This window comes from Petromyzon marinus, chromosome 7 (assembly GCF_048934315.1).
Source record: "Petromyzon marinus isolate PM22_M1 ecotype Great Lakes invasive population chromosome 7, UKy_Petmar_22M1.pri1.0, whole genome shotgun sequence".
Lineage (NCBI taxonomy): Eukaryota > Metazoa > Chordata > Hyperoartia > Petromyzontiformes > Petromyzontidae > Petromyzon > Petromyzon marinus.
The window spans coordinates 8584093-8604293 of record NC_133673.1 but is presented as its reverse complement, the minus strand read 5'-3'; the positions used below and the strand labels follow the sequence as shown (position 1 = coordinate 8604293).

Below are 20201 nucleotides of genomic sequence, written 5' to 3'. Positions count from 1 at the left end.
ATCACGTTTTCGGCGACCCTTGGACCGTTGTTCGATTTTACTCATCTGTGGTGTGGCTGCGTTCGTGTTGTTTCCTCCATCCATATTTGAGGACTCGGCCCAACACACTGACTGTTTAAACTTCTCCATTCTGTGTTCAACCACCACGCTGCAGGTCACAACAGGGTGCCACAGTGGCGAGATGTTAAATACCTCGGCAGGTATACAGGAGGTCATGGGTTCGATCCTGACCCTGACGTCTGTATATTTGGAGTTTGCGTGTTCTCCCCGTGGTCACGTGGATTTTTACATACACAGTTAGAAACATGCGTTTAGAGTATTTGGCTGCTATCAATGTCCATGTGATACGCCATTTCGTTGAGCTATCATTTGTGGCCAGGTCGCTTCTGAAAAAGGGCTATATTGCTCAGTGCTCTACCTGGTAAAATAAAAAAATTGTCTAGAGTTTATCTTCTTTGGTTCTTTCGAAAGAACCAAAGAAGATGAATCCTTGCAGTCACGAAAGCTTTAAATCGAAATGTCTAGAGTTTAGTTTTAAATTATCTTTCTGCTTCTTTTCTCATGCTGCTCTACTTTATAATTCTCGCCCATTACCTGTTCCATAAAGTTTTTATACCCTTGCTTAATTCAAGAAACGAATTTACTCGCATCGATTGCACCGTCATAATTGATTATTTTTGCTGGCCGCTTGGCTTGTTAGGCCTTTGGGCCTGTGCTCAAGAACTTTGGTTAAAAACACACACAAAGACAAGGTGGTGGCAATTAACGGCATGGGGCGTTTTTTTTTACCTTAATTTAGATGTTTGTCTCTTTCCCTCCAGGCATCTCCTACAAGTTTGTCAATTTCAGCACTGAGACTAAAGAAGACTTCTTTGACATTTTCAAGACGACACAAATTAACCTCAATGACCAGGTCCTGCAGATTTCTGGAAAGACAGGTAAGGTTGCAACAGCAGTAGCCGTGTCTTGATTAACAATCTGTGCTAAACCAAATATAATCATCGCCTAAAAGTGTAATTATTCTGCTTATGCACAAAATGACCTACCACATTCATTACATATGTAACTGCCGTGTAAAATGTAACAACCAACAGGGCCACAAGCGATGATATATTTCCTTTGTAATTTTTGTGCATTTAGTCAGGGTGAGATTATAGAATGTTGTACTCTGGAGAACACATGAAATTGTTTCAGATGTGATCAGACCATCATTGTTACTAATGAAGCACTATGTATCAGCCTTGTGCTACTGAGCCGCGTCTGTCGCAGCTGTGTGTATTCATGGGCGATTCGCTGCCTTGCAGGATCCCTGCAAGAAACGTACAAGCAAACCGTCTCAGACAACATTCCGGACAACTTCACTCTCACAAAAGCCAACGTCAGCAACTTAATTTGCAACAGATTCATATCCGACCGTCAGAACAATGGATACGTCAAGGTTCAGTTCATGAAAGGTAGAGTAGGGTGGCTCACCTACATCATAAGCTATGAGTACATTCATCATCATCATCATCAATACATGTAAAACCTGCTCACAACTTTGTCAAATTACTTTGCTGGTCTCGTCAAGGAGATCATAAACCATCACAGCGGCTTTTGGCTAGCCATCGTGCGCTTTCAGAGCCACTCCTGTGACCATCTGGAACGCTCTTCCTTCCGATGTTAAGAAGCCACTGGAGCTATGCACTTTTAAATATAGATTGAAAACTAATTTCTTTAGAACTGTTTTTTTGTGTTTAGTTTGTTGCCCTTCCCCTACACCTTCCATTAGCGCGGCAGGCTACGTATGGTGCAAAATAAGTTCTACATTCATACATACAAATGCTAATGGCATTAACATTGGTCGACGCATGCTTACGACATGACTGGGTAATTAATCTGCATTGTTTCCATCTCTCCAGTCGGGAACAACTGTGCAAGCAACCCCTGCCAACACAACGGGAAGTGCACAGAGAACGACAATGGCTTCAGCTGCTCCTGTGTGACTGGCTACACGGGCACCTACTGTGAAGAAGGTGACGCATCTCACCGCACGCTCACTTGAACCCAGCGCTCTAGATGTGCCATGTAACCAGGCGATTTATGCATTAAAATGTGTTTTAATTACACACGATACTTCGTTTTTTTACCAAATACAACTCTGTAAAACTCGAAATTCCATATTCACAGCAAAACAACAGTCCACCATCTTCATAAACTTTATTACAGATTAATGACCAATAAATTGAAGTTTGGTTTATAGTTTCTTGTTGGATTAACAATCCCATTGTGTCAACATTGGAGAATATATTACTCAAAGACCCAAAAACCTCACCTGCAGCATTGCTTGAACCTCAATAACATTGCACAACCTCCGAACTGCAAGGACATCGATCTCCGTCGAGCCATTCATTCATTAACTTGTTTTGCCTTGCCACTGCCGCTGCTGCTGTGTTTACAGAGGTGACCCAGGTGTTGAGGTTGGAGTGCACCGTCAACTGCCGCTCGGTGACCGTAACGTGGGCCCTCAACTCGCGCGGGGCGCCCGTTCAGGGGCTCCTCTTCCGCCAGGGGCTCACGAGCGGCCAGACCGTGGACACCAGCCACGTGCCCTACCAGCTGACGAGCCGCGTGGTGGACAACCTGGAGCCCTTCATGGAGTACGTCATCGACATTCTGCCCGTGGTCTACACGGGCCAGAGCAAAGGCAGCAGCTGCTTTGTGACCACCCTCTGCTACTCCGGTAAGGGGCACGACCACTCGAAAGGGCTCCATGTAACAAAGGCAAAGATCCCCTGTTTTGCCTCGACGGAGTTTTGGGGCAAGTGCTGTTTGCGAGCACCTAATGAAGGCCGGCAGGGCACACGAAGGGGGTGGGTGGCCAGCACCACTCTCGGCCGCCTTTGTCTCCCCAGTGGCGATGTTTACACTTCACACCAGGTACTCGCTTGAGTCAACCTAGGACCCGAGCTCCACGTAGAAAACTAAGAGCAATTTTCCTGGTCTTTGTCAATCCACTGCTGGATGAAGGCCTCCCCATGCCGCGTCGGTCATACAGGGTTTGTTTGGCCACGCTTGTTCACGCATTGCACTGTGAACCCGGTGACCTGAGTTGGATTTCCGGGCCACGGCTACCATCAGTGGTGAGTGATATAAGGACCGGTCCTGGGGCACCCCTTCATCCACCTGCACTGACCAGCATGGCTTAAACAACACCCCCCTCCACTCTCCCCAACCATGATGGGACTGCACGAGAAGGTTCTCATCCATCAGCGGATTGACAGAGAGGTGAAAAGGGTCGACTGGCACAGCCCTCGCGGGGACAATGTAAAGCTCGTGTCTCTGTTTCCCTTCCGTGTGCTCTCTGCGTCTCCAGACTGCCTCAAGTTTCAGACGGGGCTGCAGGCGGTGGCGCTCACCGCCTCCTCCGCGGAGCTGCAGTGGAGCCCCACTCAGGAGACACCGGCTGAATTCAAGGCCGTCTACTACCCGGAGCCCTACAACTCGCTCGAAGTGAACAGCGCGCCCGTCCAGCGAACATCCACCAAGCTCCCGCTCACCAGTAAGCCTGCTCGCCTTCACTTTGTTCCTTATCCTCCCACTTATCGGCCGCACTTGGATTCTTCGTCCGTTGCTTTTCTGGGGGTTGTGATTCACAGCGAGGTGTCGTGTTTCCAAGTGCTGGAGAGAAAATGCCAAAGTGAATGTTTTTGTGTGTACAATGTTTTGTAAATTCTGAATTGTTTTCCCTTTTGCAGATTTGAAACCGAGTTCAAATTACCGCGTCTGCTTCAAGCTGGTGACTTCCGACAATAGTTGCCCGATAAACGACGGAATCTCGTTCAAGACTCGGCCAGGTGCAGTACAACATCCCGATACCTTAGGTCATGTTCAACTTCATTCTGACTTTCAGTGTTTTGGTACACAGTGAAAACATATCAGGGAGATATACAACAGAACTTGGAAAACACACATGGTAACATTCAATGAAATGTTGTTGTTTTTTTCCTTTCAAATCCACCAACACGAATTCAAATATGTAAATAACGAGAAAATCCAACGGAACAATGAGTGCTCAGCCGCAAAACGAAAAGTTTCAACAACACACATCGTCAGAAAACTGAAATCCACCTCACTCATCGGAACTCATGATGTTTCGTTGGTTTATTCCCCCACTCCCCACCACCAATCCTCACAGACCCGGCATCTGCCATCGGCAACTTCTCCGCGGTGAGCATCACCCCGAATGGGGGGACCTTCTCTTGGGACTCCAACGCCCCGGCTCCTCTCAAAGTCACCGGATTCGACCTCGTCGGGAACTGCAGCACGGCCGCTGGCGACCAGGTCATCCGCACGGTGCATCTGTCGGCCAGCGATCGCAACGGCACGCTTGCGAGTAAGTCACCCCGCTCACCCCCAACCGCGGCTTCGTGAGCGCATCGGTCGCAGCGGTTGCTCTGATAGTTCGAGAACATTTGTAAAAAAAAGAGCTTTGGAGCTCATCGGATTCCTAGAGTATAAATACATATTCTGATTCTGAACACAGCAGCGAGTTGCTGTTAGCTCACAGCTGCACATAATGCTCATTGCTCGGCATGCAATGGTGTATCAGTTCATCGATTGTTTGCGTGAAGTTCATTTATTGAAGATATATTCCTGTTATTTGCTAATGTTACATTGAAGCTAATGGAGTGAGCTATATTGTGCGAACGAAACAAACAAAGAGAAGAAACAATATAAACGGGATGGTAAAAATGAGATGTAAAATAATATTTTTTTTATCGAATTGTGATCCTGTATTTTCACAATTCATAAAATTGCTCAGGGGGTGAACTGAGATGTGCCTACATACCACAACAGGTTGATAGCCTCAAGTAATTGAGGCCGCTTTGCCCCGTGATGAGTGAGAAATTATTTTACACAATGTGGCCATCTTACAAACCTGCCAGTGACAACAGTAGATGGAGAAAACTTGCTGAAGCTTGCTGATGGATTAAAATATCTTCAACATGTGTTGAATGTGGTAACCCCCGATGTGAGTTCATTGTTCCAAATGTGTGCACTCACACCGAATGTTGTAAAATCTTTCACATTCAAGCAAACTGTTGCACATAACAGTGCAAAGTGCATGCGACAACCCTGTTAATCCGTCTATTTGTTGTCTGCAGACTTCCCTTCATTGTCCAACTGCAAGGCTGTGCTCATCGTGAACACAAGTACAGATGGGTGGGCCTCAAGCCCAGCCATTGATTTCACCACCAGCATCGGTAAGCAACCACGTTGGCGAGCGGTGCGGTCTCGTGCAACCGGAAGAGTACAACGGAAAGCAAGTGTGGATTGTGTAAAAGTGTAAACGTTCAGTTTGGGAAAACAGCGTGGATGGATTTGTTGGATCGAGCTACGCTCTATGGCCCATGTCCTTCTCTCTGCAGGGGCGGCGAACGTGCGCGCAGTGTCCGTGAACAACATCACCGAGACCTCGGCCATCGTGTCCTGGCAGTCATTGACTCCCGACGTTCCGGGAAAGTTCTCCACGGTGTACTACATGCAGATCGCCGGCAACACGTCGGTCGGCATGCTGATGAGCGCGCACACCAACGGGACGACCGTCGACCTCCTGGGCCTGAACCCCGGGGTGGTGTACAACGTCAGCATCGTCGAGTCCATCTATGAGACGCGCAGCAGCAACTCCACCCCCTACTCCTTCCGTACCGTGCCCGAGCCCGGTACAACAACCGCTCCCTCCTCGCGTGTTGTCAGAAACGCTCGACCGTTTTTACTCCGTATGGAAGTAATGCAATTTGTGCGTACGTTTGTGTGACTTTCTAGGGGTTTGTTGCTAAAGTATCACCGAATGAGTAATCGTTCATAAGTCAACACTGCTCATCTTGAAACTTTCTTACAAATTACATTTCTACCAGTGCCCATTGTTGTATAGTGTAGTCTCCAAATAATATTCACTCAAGCTCTTACTATGAAGGTCCATTGCCCTGAAACATTGCCTAAATAGATAAAAAAATCCTCTTTTGAGCAGTATTGTTGAAGAATGTGTTGCGTTTTAGGCAACAAGATGGGTCTTCGGTTAATGACGCGATCTGCAAAGTATGACGTGATCTCCGGTGCAGAAACAGTGTCAAGATAGGCAACGAGATGGTTCGCTCGTCACATGCTAAATTGCGTCCCTCCCTCTCTCTCTCTCTCCCCCGCCCGGCCCAGTGCTCCCGCTGCCCAGCGGGGTCGCCATGAGCCGTACGAGCCCCACGACGGCGCTCATCGCTTGGTCTCCGCCCATCGTGACGGATGGCGTCGACCCCATCTACTCGCTGCACTACACCAACCTCAACTCGAGCGACCTGCCCGAGACGGTGGTGCCCCTCAACGGGACGGTCGGCGAGGTCCTGCTCAGTGGTCTCACGCCCGGCAGCACCTACTCGGCTTATCTGCAGTGCCAGAAGGCGCTGGGCCCACAGAAGAACACCGGCCCCATGTACTTTACCACTCAACGTAGGTTTTTTCTTTTTTTAATTTGTCATCTACATCTTTATAAAAATTATTATGACCGCGATTTGTGCAAATGTATTCGTTTCATGATGGAATGTTACAAATAAAGTTACACCCTGGGATTATACTGAGTTTAAACAATATCGCGTCTCGTCTGGCACAGTGTTGGAAAAGTAGGCCGACATATTTCATTGAGGGGCTCGCTCCAGCTACTATTTGTGTTTGCTCTTCCGCCAGTAATGGCATGAGAAGGCAATTGCACGACCGCACCTTTACCAACATTTATAGAGATTGAAGGCCGCGCGGTTTGCAAAGTGCGTGTGTACGCGCGTGCCCTTTGCGCAGCCGCACAGAAGGTGTCCGACGTGCGGGTGTCGAACGTGACGATGTACGCGGCGAACCTGCTGTGGGCGCCACCGGCGAACAGCAGCTTGGACCCCGTGGTGTTCTACAACGTGAGCGTGTTTCCCGAGGGTTCCAGCGCCCCCATCGCGGCCGTCATCCTCCCCGACAACGGCACCTCCCTGCCTCTCGTCGGTGAGGTGGACGGAAACGAACGCGAATGGGGCCAGGGCACTCCGCTAGCAAGAGACAAAAAAAATAATAATAATAAAGTAGTGTGACGAAGCTGTAACGTGGGCGGTTGAACGTGCCGCCTTCAGTGCCGATGAACTAACGGCTTAATTCTGGCATGTTAAATGGTGTTACACGAGCAGTGTGTTGTGTTTTGGCTTCCATGTTACGTCTTGGCTCCTCGAGATGTACTGCTTGGGAGGAGCGGTATAAGTAGCACTACGGCGATGGTGGCCATCAATGTTTTACGGATTGTTTTTGTGATTTTACCAATGCAGATTTTTCTGGTAGTCTCAGTCGATAAACGCCCGTGTGTGTATGTAGTCGAGCTTGTCTCTTGAACACAGAATCGGTTGCTCGTTAGAGCATGGATGTACAATGGTGCGTGCAGGATATAACACTACTCATTTTATTTTGTTTTTAAACAGGTCTCGTGCCATCCACCAATTACATTGCGTACGTCACAGCAGTGACAAAATCCGGCTACGTGTATTCAAGCGACCCACTGCCTTTCACAACGGACAGCGGTGAGTCATGCTACGTGGCCATGCCATGAGGGCAGTGCTGCATTATCCATCTATGATGAGGTCCTCGTACAGCAGTGGATCGACAACACAGGAGCTGTGTTAACTCGTATATCTAAAATGTACGCATCAAATATCATTGTCATTGACAATGCTTGCGATTTAACATCCCACGAAGGAGTTTTTATTAGGGTGGGCAATGAAGATGAACAGCATACGGTGCAATAGGTGTTGAGGATCATGAACAAAATGCGCGACGAAGAATAAAAAATCATCAAATGAAGTAATGAATAATTTTAATATCGCAGTGTCTAGCGGCGTACAACAATGGCTAAACCAGTGTGTCAAAAGCATTGATATGTGGCCGCTTGTCCATTAAGAACATGCGTGCATGTAACAATCCACCTCTTAGAAATCCGGTAAAATTCCATCATTCAGGATCACGCTTTGATTCACAATCCTAAACGTAACATTAGTGCATAATTTGCACTATGCATACATCGTGAATAATCAATTCTCACACGCACGACTTTATTTATGTGGCATGAGTGCAATAATTAATATTTAATTGATTTAGTAATGTATTGTCACATGCCTAATAAGACCTGCCAGTTTCTGAATGAACAAGATTGTCTCCTACATGTCAAGTTTTATTCATTCAGCGCTGCAATGGCTCCAAATGAATAATTGTTTCGGCTCTACTTTGTGTTTTTTTCGCAGAAATTCAACTGGTGCAAGAGACAAGCTCACCGACGAATGCGTTCATCGACTGGGACTACAAGAACCAGGCCGATAACATCACGTCTTGGCAGTTGCAAGTTATCGATGACCTCACCAAGGAGACGACTAATTTCACACGGTCATCCTCCGATCTCAGCCTTCAGGACCTGCTGCCCGGCACCAACTACACAATTATCATCACCCCCATCACCGTCGCGGGCCCGAAACCCTCGCGCACGCTGCATTTGACGACCCAGCCCGGTCAGTTGAGCTCCTATTTCTCACGTAAAAGCGCACGTCAAACCTTGGCGGCCATGAGAAATGTATACTTGACTTAAAGCTTTCGTGACTGCAGGAATTCATATTCTTTGGGTCTTTCGGTAAAGGCACGTAAATAGAACAATAAAATAATGAAAATGAAGTGAATAAAAAATAATAAAAAATATTACGATGTTTCGATCGCAACACAAGCAATCGTCATCAGGCGATGCAATCTTCCCCCCTTTGATGACGATTGCTTGTGGTGCGATCGAAACGTCGTGATATTTTTATTATATTATATTTTTGACTTTACCAAAAGACCCAAAGAATATAAATGTATACTCGATTTAAAAATGTTGTTGCCGGTGTTACATTGTTGTGTACGTATGTGTTTCATTACAGATCCTCTGAATCTGCCATCCAGAATAAGGAACTTGAATAAAATTGAGAGCGAAATTGATGCAATCTTCCTGGCTTGGGACAAGCCTGAAAAGAGTGGAAATAACTTGACTTACAAGGTAGATTCTCCTCCACCCGACAAATCTGCCAGGGCTGACTCCTTACCTCCAGCTGAAGTGGTCACCACTTGGGTTTTCTGACGGCACTATGATTCCATGAGTAATGCGCAAAACTCGGTTAATTACATAAGTCAAATCTATCACTGTTTATTTTTATGTTCGTGCTTGGTCCTAAAAAAATCGGTAAAACAATATGAGCAGCTAGGGACTCCATAGATATTTCCTGCACTTGTTATACCAGTGCCTCCGTATAAAACTTAAAGTACATTTTTTTTATCAATATCATTGAGAGATTAGTAACGTTTTTTTCCCCTCATGAAGTCCTGTGTTCACTTGATGACATTGATGTTTTGTTGTTTTCTCTGACATGATTGGGCTGTTATTTTACAAACGTGGCAGGAATATTATTTTTTAAAATATATAATGGACCAAATCTACTCGCTTGATCGAGTAAATGTGTAATTACTGTGAGTTTTTGTCTTAATTTTACAAATTATACATACTCCTGGTAAGTTGAAATCATTTTTAAGAGAAGGCCGTTAGGTATAAATTGCGCTCCTCGAATGTCACAACAATGTCCAAGGGCCAAATGATCATTTGACTGCTACTTGTCGGCCAAGATTCTGGTGGGACGGAGCCGCTCCTGCCACAACCTCTGGTCCTCCAAGCAACCTGGAAGGTTGAGAAGCAAAATTATAATGCACGTGTGTTGCGTTTCTTTCCTCAAGGTCCGAGTGGAATCGTTCAGTGACGTTCGGGAGAGCGTTACCGCGAGCAACTTCATCACGCTGTCGGGCTTGCTCGACGGCGTGGCTTACAACATCAGCGTAGTTCCGGTGGACGACAATGGGACAGGGTTCCCAAATACATTCTCCTACAGCAAACCCGCGAAGAACAAGAGTGACGTTTTGGACGGTCAGTGCCCAAGCGGACGGAGCACCCCCCTGCACACTCCACGTTCTCTATGATGGATGTGCAAAGATGCACCGATCGATTCGGTGCCTAAAATGGGTTTTTACTCTCACGATACATACGTGGAATCGATATGTGTGTGGTAAAAGTAAAAGGTACAGCCAAGCTTTTGGGTGCTCATCTGACTGCCGGTGGAATGGCCTCCACTCGAGGTAGCAACGGAGAGCCACTCTCCACTCAAATACCCTTACAGTAACTCCTTTCTGTTTCGTACAATGGGAAACAACTGTACCATTGAGTGGGTGTAGTAGCTAATACATTTACGACCAACGGTACTTATCATAAGAGTCTAGCTATTGCATTTAAACACATGCCTGATGATTCTGTGGTGTTGCCAGTTGTGATCTGGATATCAAAAACCCCAGTGTACTATTTTGCAAGAATAGACCATTATGCTTCCATAACATAACCCAAGAGGGTAGATTATTTGTGGGTAAATAGTCCACTGCTATAAAGAACATTACCTGAATTAAATCCTAAACACAGCTAATATGCGTGGTGACTGCTATCCTCTAAATCGGTCCTGGCCACACTCCCCACCACCCACTTCATTCACCAGCCTGAACTGACCAGCATGGTGAAGTATGATGAAACGACTCCCCACGACCCACACAGCATGGGCAGTACTTCCTCCAGCAACAGGATTCACAAGGGGCTGTAATGTCATTGACGCTGCCCAATTGTCACAAATTTGGTCCACAAGAAAAATGAACTCCACAAATGACAGAAATTGACCTTTGCCGACAGCTTCCGGGTCAGAGCTGCGACTGGAGCCCGTTATCCTCAGCAACGTGGTGGCGGCCGTGCGTCAGCATTCCATCATCATGCAGCTGCCACGCTGTGATTACTTCAAGAACATGACGCTCATGGCCCAAAAGAAGCTTGAGAATGCCTTCGTCGTCGTGATAATCGCCGAGAGCGCAAGTGAGTGTTTGTCGCTGGTGTGGGGGAGAGTTCACGGTTGCAGACACCTGAAGCTGATTGCGTGACCCAGTGCCGCGGTCGCCGAATCTGTTTGGAGAATTTGTTGCGAGCAGCTGGGCTGGATGCAGCTAAAACAAAGTCTTGTACATCAAGATGCATTGTTATTCATTCGGAAATCATGAATTATACTATCAACATAAAACTAAACTGCACTTCATATTCTAAAAAAAAAAGAGACTTGAAATGCCAAATTTCAAATAATAATTCAGGGACTGAAACAGCATTTACTCTATCGAAGGGAAATTTCCATAACTATTTTTTTCAAAACTATGTTAAATAATCTAAGCCTCATCTGAATCTCGAGATCATATTTCGGGAGAGTCCTATTTCTGATAGCAGCACTAATTTTCTATGACGTTAGTATTATTGTTCGCAGCGTTAGTGAATACATGATTTAATTTCATCCAGGTGTCTAATAAGCTCGGCAAACCGCAGTTAGAACTGTTCGCTATGAACCCTGACCACTAACTCACATCTACTCCAGTCTACCAGTGACTGGGAAGATATTCAGTGAGAAATGAACTGATGGTTTGGTTTTTTTTCGCCTGCTCGTCCCACGCAGAGGCTAGCGAGAGTTACAAGCCTCCTGCGTTCTGGATCAACGAGACGTACCTCGGAACGGACAAGGGCAGCTTGCGTCCGTACGTGGCCGCCAATCTGACCCTGCAAGATTGCCGTGGCACCAACCCCCGGAGAAAGCGGGAAGCCATCGTGGACATGGCCGGCATCGACGCCTTCCGCATCGGAACGGAAGAGGTGTGTCCAACCAACACCTTCTGCAATGGGCAACTGCGCGACAACACCAACTACAGGTGCGTGCCTGGGTCAACCGTCGCTGTGCCCGTCAACAACGTGATGAAATGGGTTTCCTTTTACGATGTCAGCAGCGCACTTGTACTGTGATCAAGTGGTCGATTGTTTCTGGATAGGTTTGCCGTGTGTAATCTTAAATGCCCCTCCCTTTTTCTGTGATTTCAGCACCCAATATGTCCTCATGAATCTAAATGAGACGATATCCCAGAGCAACTGGTCTGCACCCATAAACACCCGAGCAGGTAACAACCCCTTAAGCATTCTGGCCCCTATAGTATATTTCACGTATATAATTTCACATATATATAAAACACACACGAAGAAATAGCTAGTTAAAATTCAAATTGTATCACATAAAATAGTTGTCTAAAGTAAAAATGTGGCATAACTCAGAATGATAATGTTTAATGCCATTTGGTTTTCTTTACTTTGTTTTTAATGACTACTCCTTTGTTGAGGAAAGTCAACAGTTGTTGTCTTATGGCTAGAATGGCCCCACCATAGAAATTCCGCATTTCCACTACAGGCGCAGGTCTGTAAAGAGTAGATGAGCGCTGCCCAAATGCTCGTTTTCAGCACGAAATCACTTTTGACGTCATTTTTTACTTGTTGTTAAGCGTCCCCGTACGATGCCATCGACACGAACTTCATGCCGCACTCGGGCGGCATGATCGCCATCACCACGATCCTCTCGATCCTCCTCGCCTTGCTGCTGCTCGCCTTGCTGTTGGTCTGCTGCTTCTGCAATCGGTGAGCAGCTACGCACCATCTCACACCTCGACGTGACTACTTATTTACTTATTTGTAACCTTCGGGGGAGGTTGTGGTGGCGAGATGTTAGATGCCACGCCTGGTATGCAGGAGTTCATGGGTTTGATCCCAGACCATGACGAAGCCTGTTAAATATTCGGACTCCACGTGTTCTCTCTCTCCATGGTGATCGTGTGGGTTCTTTGCGGGTCCTCCGGTTTTGCCCTCCACATTTAGAAACATGCGTTGTGATTATTTGGCCGCTACTTTAACATCCCACATGACAATATAAGCCACTTCGATGAGTTATCATGTGTGGTGAATAGCTCTTTTGGCTTTACCTGGTAAATAAAATCGTTTAGTTTTTTTTGTTTCATTTCGTGCATGAATTATTAAAAGTAAAAGCAAATAACTGTTTTGCGGGGGTTTTAAGTTGTCTTTTGGACTCATTCGAACATCAGAATGTGAAAATTTTTCATAATTTCACAGCAGTTTTTAAAAATATATATACTAGCAGTCCACTGCCATGGACATGATATATGAGAGGGTTATATTGCCCACTTCGCTATGCGTATCGGTGGTGTGGTCGGAAATCATACACATATGGCGACCTTTGCATTCTCAGCGCTGATTTTGGCACAACGCACCAGGTGCTTCAATTTAGGCAACGCCAGCATAGGGAAAGCACTCGTGTACAGCAGCAAGTGCCTGATGTGCCACTATATCCACAGCAGACTAAGCGCATAACACACACAAACGCACACATTCACACATCTCTGTGACAATGGTGTGCTCTGACGGGTTTGGCCCACGGTGTTGGACTTATCTTCTCCGAAGCTCTTGCCGCGCACTACTTGCGGGCATCTTTCAGGTGTTGAAGTGAGGGTGCTGGCAGTCGATGAAGATGCCTGTAAGTAGCGCGTTGAGTAAGCATGAAGGAAGAAAAGCTCAAAGCGCAGCCAATACAGGAGTCCACACTATGGTCACGAGTGGCAGCGTAAACCCGCGTAGGCTAAATCTCTTCGCTACTTTAGATTTCATAGAAGAAGAAAACCACTCCAGCCGCAGCTTCGAGTCTTTCCAAAGTCGAGTGCAGGATGGTGCGTGAGCAGCCAGCCTATGTTACCCCTGCAGGCGCCGGGAGAAGACCCTGCCCTCTCTGAAGACCTACAACCCGCACTTCGGCAGCAAAGTGAGCCACGGGAGCACCCTGTACCACGAGGGGCCCGTCCCAGCGCAAGTCAACGAGCTGCACCCCCAGGACCTGAGAAAACCAGTCGCCGGTGATCCCAACAAGGCGTTCATGTGAGTCCCATGCAAAGCTTCGCTCTACACTGTGTTGTGGCTTCATCGCATGTGTAAATTTGACCACATCTAAAGATGCTGTACAGCTATTAGGTTTTAGTTTAAAGTTGATTTATGTAGGCTTTGGCAGTGCTCGGCTCAGTTACTGATGAGTAAATCAGAAAAAGGAATCCGATGAGCTATGAAGCTCTTTTTCAAGTGCTCATTGTTTTTTTCGGTAAAGTCACGTATGTAGAAATACCATAAAATTAGATTAAAATAAATCAATCACGACGTTTCGACCGCAACACAAGCGATCTTCAGGTGTAAAAAACAAATAGCGAGGGAGCACATAGGGCGACACCAACGCAACACAGAGAGAGCGCCAAACTGCACGGAGGTAAATACAAGAAGATGAGAGACGAGAATTCAACAAACCTAAGAAAAAATTATGTGATGCAAAACCAGTCAGGTTAACAACACAGTTAGACACTTACCTGGCCGACCACGAATTTCAGAAGAGTGCTAAATTTCGTGTTCATCCTCTGGATTGTACATCATATAATTTTATGGTATTTCTACATACGTGACTTTACCGAAAAAAAACAATGAGTATTTTATGCAGTCACGAAAGCTTTAATTCTCTTTTTCAAGTGCTCTGATAACAACTATGTAAAGACAATGCCTTGTCCTAGATTTGAAGCTTTCGTGACTGCAAGGATTCATACTTTGGTTTTTCGGTAAAGTCACGTAGGTAAAATAAAATGCCTTGTCCGGCTGGCTTGTCGTATTCCTCTCCCATACCTATCATCAGAGAGGAGAGGGCTGAGAGAGAGCAGCACCCTCCCCTTCACTGAAGGTAGCCTGAGGGGTTTGACAAAGGCCCTTGTTGTTGGAGCAGAGGACATATGAAAGGGAGTAGAGATGAGAGGGTACAAGTAGACAGTGGTCAGTCCTTGGAGACAATGGTGAAGGCAGTGGGGGTGGTTGTGTAATTTTACTTGTGCCAATGCGAGACCATCAAACAACGGTCTGCAGAGTGACACTGGTAAATGGCGAATGCTGTTCGCTGCTTTGTTTAATATTCATCACGACACTGTTGCTCGGCAGGTTTAACCGTATCATCAGTGATGGCACCAACCGTCTGGAGGGGGCGTACGGAGGAGACAAGTCGACTCTCATGGGGGGAGAGTTGTGAGTAAAGCAACAGGCACTGCATCCCACTCGTCATACTTCCAAGTTTACTATCGTGTGCATTAGATAATTTTATTTACAGCTGCAGTCGCAATGTTTTACAAATTATTGGACATTTTTCTTAAACTGTTGCAGTCTGCATAGCTATTAGATTATATTAAACATCTATTTTCATTTTTTTTTAAATATATATTTGGTAGATGGAGCATTAGTATAGTCACAAATAATTATTTTTGATTTTGTTTTGTTTATTGTGAGTAGGCATTTAATGATGCATTGATTCATCGATTTAAACCGATTCTTGCACTCATGATACGTGCATTAAAATTGTGCATGTGGGAATAGATAATGCGATTGATGCATTAAAAAATGCTAATTATATATGCATCTTTTTTTTATTCATGCCAATGGTGTGAACATGCCTGCACAAGCGAGACAACAAACAAAAAACAACACAAGCCAGATGTTAAAAAAGACGTATCGTATTACAACTACAACATTCACAAAATCAATGCGTGCCTAATTGTGAGGTTTTCTCTGCGTCCGTTTCTCATGGGCAGCTTGCCGGGCGCACAGACGCCGCCCAACACCATGAGGCCCCAAACCTACGTGGTCCAGCAGCCCCACGAAGTGCTTCCGTCAGCCCCCAACGTCACTACCATGAAATCGATCGTGGTGAACCAGCCGCCCCCAGACGTCCAGCAAGGACCTGTTGGCGTCACCTACGTGCTCGGCCAGCCTCAAGAGGAATCCCTCTACTCCATCGTGCAGCAGCGCCCCGCCAGGACCGCTGAGCCGTGAGTTCACAGAGCATCCAGGACAAACTCTGCATCTCCATATCTTTCGTACAATACAGACAGCCCATCTTTATTACTCGTCGATCAGTCATCTTGTATTATTTTGTCATTTTACATTCGAGGCTATGGTCTTGAATATAATATTCCTTTGAAAAATGTTGACTTTTGAATGACGTTGAAGTGATTCTTAGACATAAATGTTAAACAATATGGTGTTATGGCTATATAATTGTAACCTATTTAACTGTAAACTTGCAGACACATATGTCACTATACGCTTAAACATATAATGTAAAGGAATCATGTATCTTTGATGTGAAAGTCAAAATGCCATGCCAGATTGCTTCTCAACCCGTTTTAAACAGAGGAATCCTTTACAGCTATTATAAAATGTCATAGATCCCAATTATAATGAGTGGTTCTGTGTGTAGTCCTAGCAGACAAACATGTACAAAATTCATCATTTCTTGAAGTGGTGAATCTTATGGATGCCACTTGACTTGCTTGACCTCTCCCAGTTGTGAACCAATTATTTTTTTATCGTGTCCTTCATGGCATGAACTCTTTTCTGTGCCATATGCAGGGCTCTGCAAAATCAGCAGTCTTCTGATGGCGATCTCCCTCCATACATCTTACCAGACTACCCAACCAAATAAGCCCTGGACCTGCTACAGCAACAGAGTGAGTCTCATTCACGCTATGTTTCGATGCATGAATTTAAAACTGCACGTGCACATTTTTTTAAATATTCAAATTAACTTAAATTTGCATCAGAGTCATATTTGCTTAGGTTTTCGAAGGAGAGGCTGTATGGCTCTCCGATGTATTTCCTGGTTGTCTCGTGCGTTTGTTCCGCACGATGCCCGACGTTTCGCTCCATGTGGTGGGAGCTTCAGAAACGTCGGACAATGTGCGGTACATCAGAATATTTTTTTAAAATATAGGACATAAACAGTGTAATACATCATGATGCAACTTAAGAAATAATAATGGTGCACGCTTACCACAAAAAATTGTGATGCACGTGTGAATCCTACTTGTGGAATTTTTACATTAAAAAATATCGTATTTTAATGAATCTTTTTCATGTCTTTTTTTAGAAAACCTGAACATTGTGGCGCTGGAGGAAATCAGCCACCTTCACAACACAGATCATTCTATAGCCTTCAGCAAGTGGTTCACAGCATACACTTATCTTCATAATAAATAATATTAATAGTAGGTTGCATGCCTTTGTCAATCCACTCCTGGATGAAGACCTCAACATGTTGTGCTGATCATGGCGGTGTTTCACATGCCTCACCACGCTGGCTGGTTGAATACGTTTTACACAAACGATAGTTATCAAAATGCACTGCTTATTTGGGTGTGCACTAAATCAACTTTTGATGGAAACTAACAATATCAAGTGCAGTTATGTTTTATTAATGTTAACATTGGTATTAGTCCTGGCACTGCATATGTAGTGATGCTTTTTATATGATGTTATACAAAAAATGAAAGATAATGGTATTGTCAGGATCTCAATTATTATATTCCACCAAGATGCAAAATAGAATAGTCAAATATATATATAGTTTTATTATAAAATGTCAAATCTTCATTGAATAAACTCCCATACAGATTCCTGGAATCAATTGATTAGAATTTATATAGAGTAAATTATTGGTTTAATCAACCAACTTTCAAGGACAAGCAGCATGTAATTGCCACCATTTTTCATGGGTAACACAATATTATAAATGCAACCAATATTCACTTTGTGGTCGGAATTAGTCTTTTTCATAAACCCCATCTATCGCTCTTCCTACATGGGTTCCCATGCACATTTGTCGTTGAAAAATAACTGGCGTCATTACGGATGGAAAGTAACTTTTGAGTACCATTTGAACGTGCAGTGCTACCTGGTGGCTGCTTCTGGAAACTCCGAATTACTCAAATGTGGGATGGCGTGTCTCTAACGTGGCTCCTTAACTTCACAGTTATTCCGAGTGCCATTGTCCAAATATTTTACACCTACACAAACACGTAACAGCATTATGTAAGCATTTTACCAGAAGCCGTGTTTACCTAATCCATTTACGTTATTGTCGCATGTTGCACAAAATCACATGCTGCAAATGAAACACATCCAACATTTGAAATTGGCGTTCACGTCTCATATCACTAAGCTGTTTTTTTTTTACAATTACGAAACAAGACTTCGTCTATTAATTATGCCTCTTGGACAACCTCTGGAAATATGTAAATATGGTTTAAAACAAATATTCGTGAACAAAAGGAACTTTTCCAGTCAAAACATAATTTGCAGCGATTTCCTAATCCACTACTGGATAAACAAGGCTTTCCCATGCTTTGTCAGTCATGGGGGTTGTTTGACCATACTTCACCACACTGGTCAGTACTGATGTTAGTCGCAGTTGGGATTCATACTCAAGTCACCAGGTCTCCCCCTGTGCCACTGCTCCCCCCAACTTTTCCAGCTAATGTATATACTCAATTAGACTCTAAGTTGTTTCTGAAATGTAATTCTAAACCTTTTGTTGGACCTTGGGATCTGGGATGTTATTTGGAAGCACTTAAAATAAATGGACAAAATGATGTAATTATCGCAAATTCTCACGTGTGTCTGTACAAAACTCGGGAAGGTAGTGTGTAATGTGTGAACATGATTCACCAATAATATGAAGTATGTGCGGTAGTTACGATTACTCTGTAATCGAGGGTACTTACACTATCAAACTGTCCATGGAATTTAAGTGTTGTCCATTCTTTGTTGTTTAACGGATACATGTATGTTTTCTATGGGTTATGTGTCTTTCGTTTATTGAATTCCTATAATGCAGCACTCAATGGATTAAACATCAATGTTTACATCTTGTCTAAAGCCTTTCTCCTATGGATGCACCATGTCTGTAATGTTCTTTAAAATGTATTTAAAATAAATATATGAATATGTACCTACTTGTAACCTTGTGATGGGTGTCAATAATGATCGTCACACATTTCTGCATTGTGCCTATTTTGCTTCAAATAACCCTAAAATGCACCTGATCATGTCAAATCTTGAAAGTTATGCAATGTTTAGCCTGGTAACTACTTGAACAAGGGACCTCCAGAACTTTCCAGGGACTCTGTTTTTTCCCCACATTAAAGGCACACTCATGAATGGTATTTGCCAACCATCCCATTGCAGGACTCTCCTGAAAAAGTGTATTGAGACTTAATGAAGGCTTTCCTGAGTAAATAATTGCCATTTTATTTCATTGAATATTTTTGTAATGACTCATTGTATTCATGATTTATCATTGCCTTCCTTAGTATTTGTTAATGGCAACATGATTTAAAATTTGCAGCAGACTCGAAAGCTCGCGCTAAGACCAGGAAGAAGAATACACACGTACATGGGGTCTATTCCTGAACCTTAGAACAGTTTTAAATATCTAAGCCCAGAACGGCAATGACCTGGCCAACCCCCTCCCCCGCCTGCTCTGACAAGTCCGATGTGCCTGATACCATCAATGCAACTGGTAATGCCGTCCAGAATTTCAGGATGTTGCAATGTATGATGTGAGGATGTGGAATAAAACATTTTATGTATATATAAAACAAGAAAGCTCGTGCTATATGTGATCAAAATCTTTGCAATTAACGATGCGAATATTCCTTCTCACAAGGCATTGCAATAAGAATCTGGCCTCACTACCCTAACAAAAATGTATATAAATGTATCCCCGTAATCCACTTGAATGAACGCCTCCCCATGTGAAGTATGGTTGTTGACCACACTTCACCATGCTAGTCATTGCGGGTTGGTAAAGGGGCTGGGCAGTCCAAAACTGGTATCACTCGCCACTGATGTCAGCCATGTGTAAGAATCGAACTCAGGTTATTGAGCTCATAGCACAGTGCACTAACCATTACACCACCGCTCCACTTCCAACAAAGTGTATTCTAACCACTCTATATACGACAGTTTAATTGCCCATTATGATTGACATGAAAGGCATTCGGCATCGCACAAGTTGAAATACAACGCCTGGGGCAACACAAAAGAGTTGTGAACGCCTGTTTTTGTTCACTGAGATTTGTACATTTAACGCGTCAAGTTGTTCATTGGTGCGTTGAGCAGCAACACGCTCGGGGCTAAACTTGAGGTTGAGCAAATGCACACAGAGCTCTTGGTCGGCAATTCCCATAGCCATTATATAACATATGATGAAATCCTCTGGCAACAATAACGATTTATAAATGTCTACTAGTAATTGTACATAGACATGAGAGCAATGTAAGTGGTGGGGTGCAGTAATCTGTTTGTTTCTCAATCGCGG

At 44.5% G+C, this 20201-nt stretch overlaps 1 protein-coding gene across 1 annotated transcript in view; it reads left to right on the top strand.

Annotated features, from left to right (window-relative positions):
- Positions 1–18834, top strand: part of LOC116939917 (uncharacterized) — a 40891-nt gene extending 22057 nt beyond the window's left edge. The window contains exons 25-48 of the mRNA XM_076065330.1: positions 822–938; positions 1305–1454; positions 1902–2015; positions 2441–2722; positions 3356–3541; positions 3738–3836; positions 4178–4375; positions 5148–5246; positions 5412–5705; positions 6196–6483; positions 6826–7017; positions 7482–7580; positions 8298–8558; positions 8961–9076; positions 9805–9991; positions 10796–10972; positions 11595–11844; positions 12011–12087; positions 12463–12595; positions 13730–13900; positions 14990–15073; positions 15634–15870; positions 16454–16551; positions 16971–18834. Coding sequence (XP_075921445.1) covers positions 822–938; positions 1305–1454; positions 1902–2015; positions 2441–2722; positions 3356–3541; positions 3738–3836; positions 4178–4375; positions 5148–5246; positions 5412–5705; positions 6196–6483; positions 6826–7017; positions 7482–7580; positions 8298–8558; positions 8961–9076; positions 9805–9991; positions 10796–10972; positions 11595–11844; positions 12011–12087; positions 12463–12595; positions 13730–13900; positions 14990–15073; positions 15634–15870; positions 16454–16526 — 3884 coding nt within the window. The 3' untranslated portion in view covers positions 16527–16551; positions 16971–18834. The remainder of the gene's footprint in view (positions 1–821; positions 939–1304; positions 1455–1901; positions 2016–2440; positions 2723–3355; positions 3542–3737; positions 3837–4177; positions 4376–5147; positions 5247–5411; positions 5706–6195; positions 6484–6825; positions 7018–7481; positions 7581–8297; positions 8559–8960; positions 9077–9804; positions 9992–10795; positions 10973–11594; positions 11845–12010; positions 12088–12462; positions 12596–13729; positions 13901–14989; positions 15074–15633; positions 15871–16453; positions 16552–16970) is intronic.
- The last annotated feature ends 1367 nt before the right edge of the window (positions 18835–20201 follow it).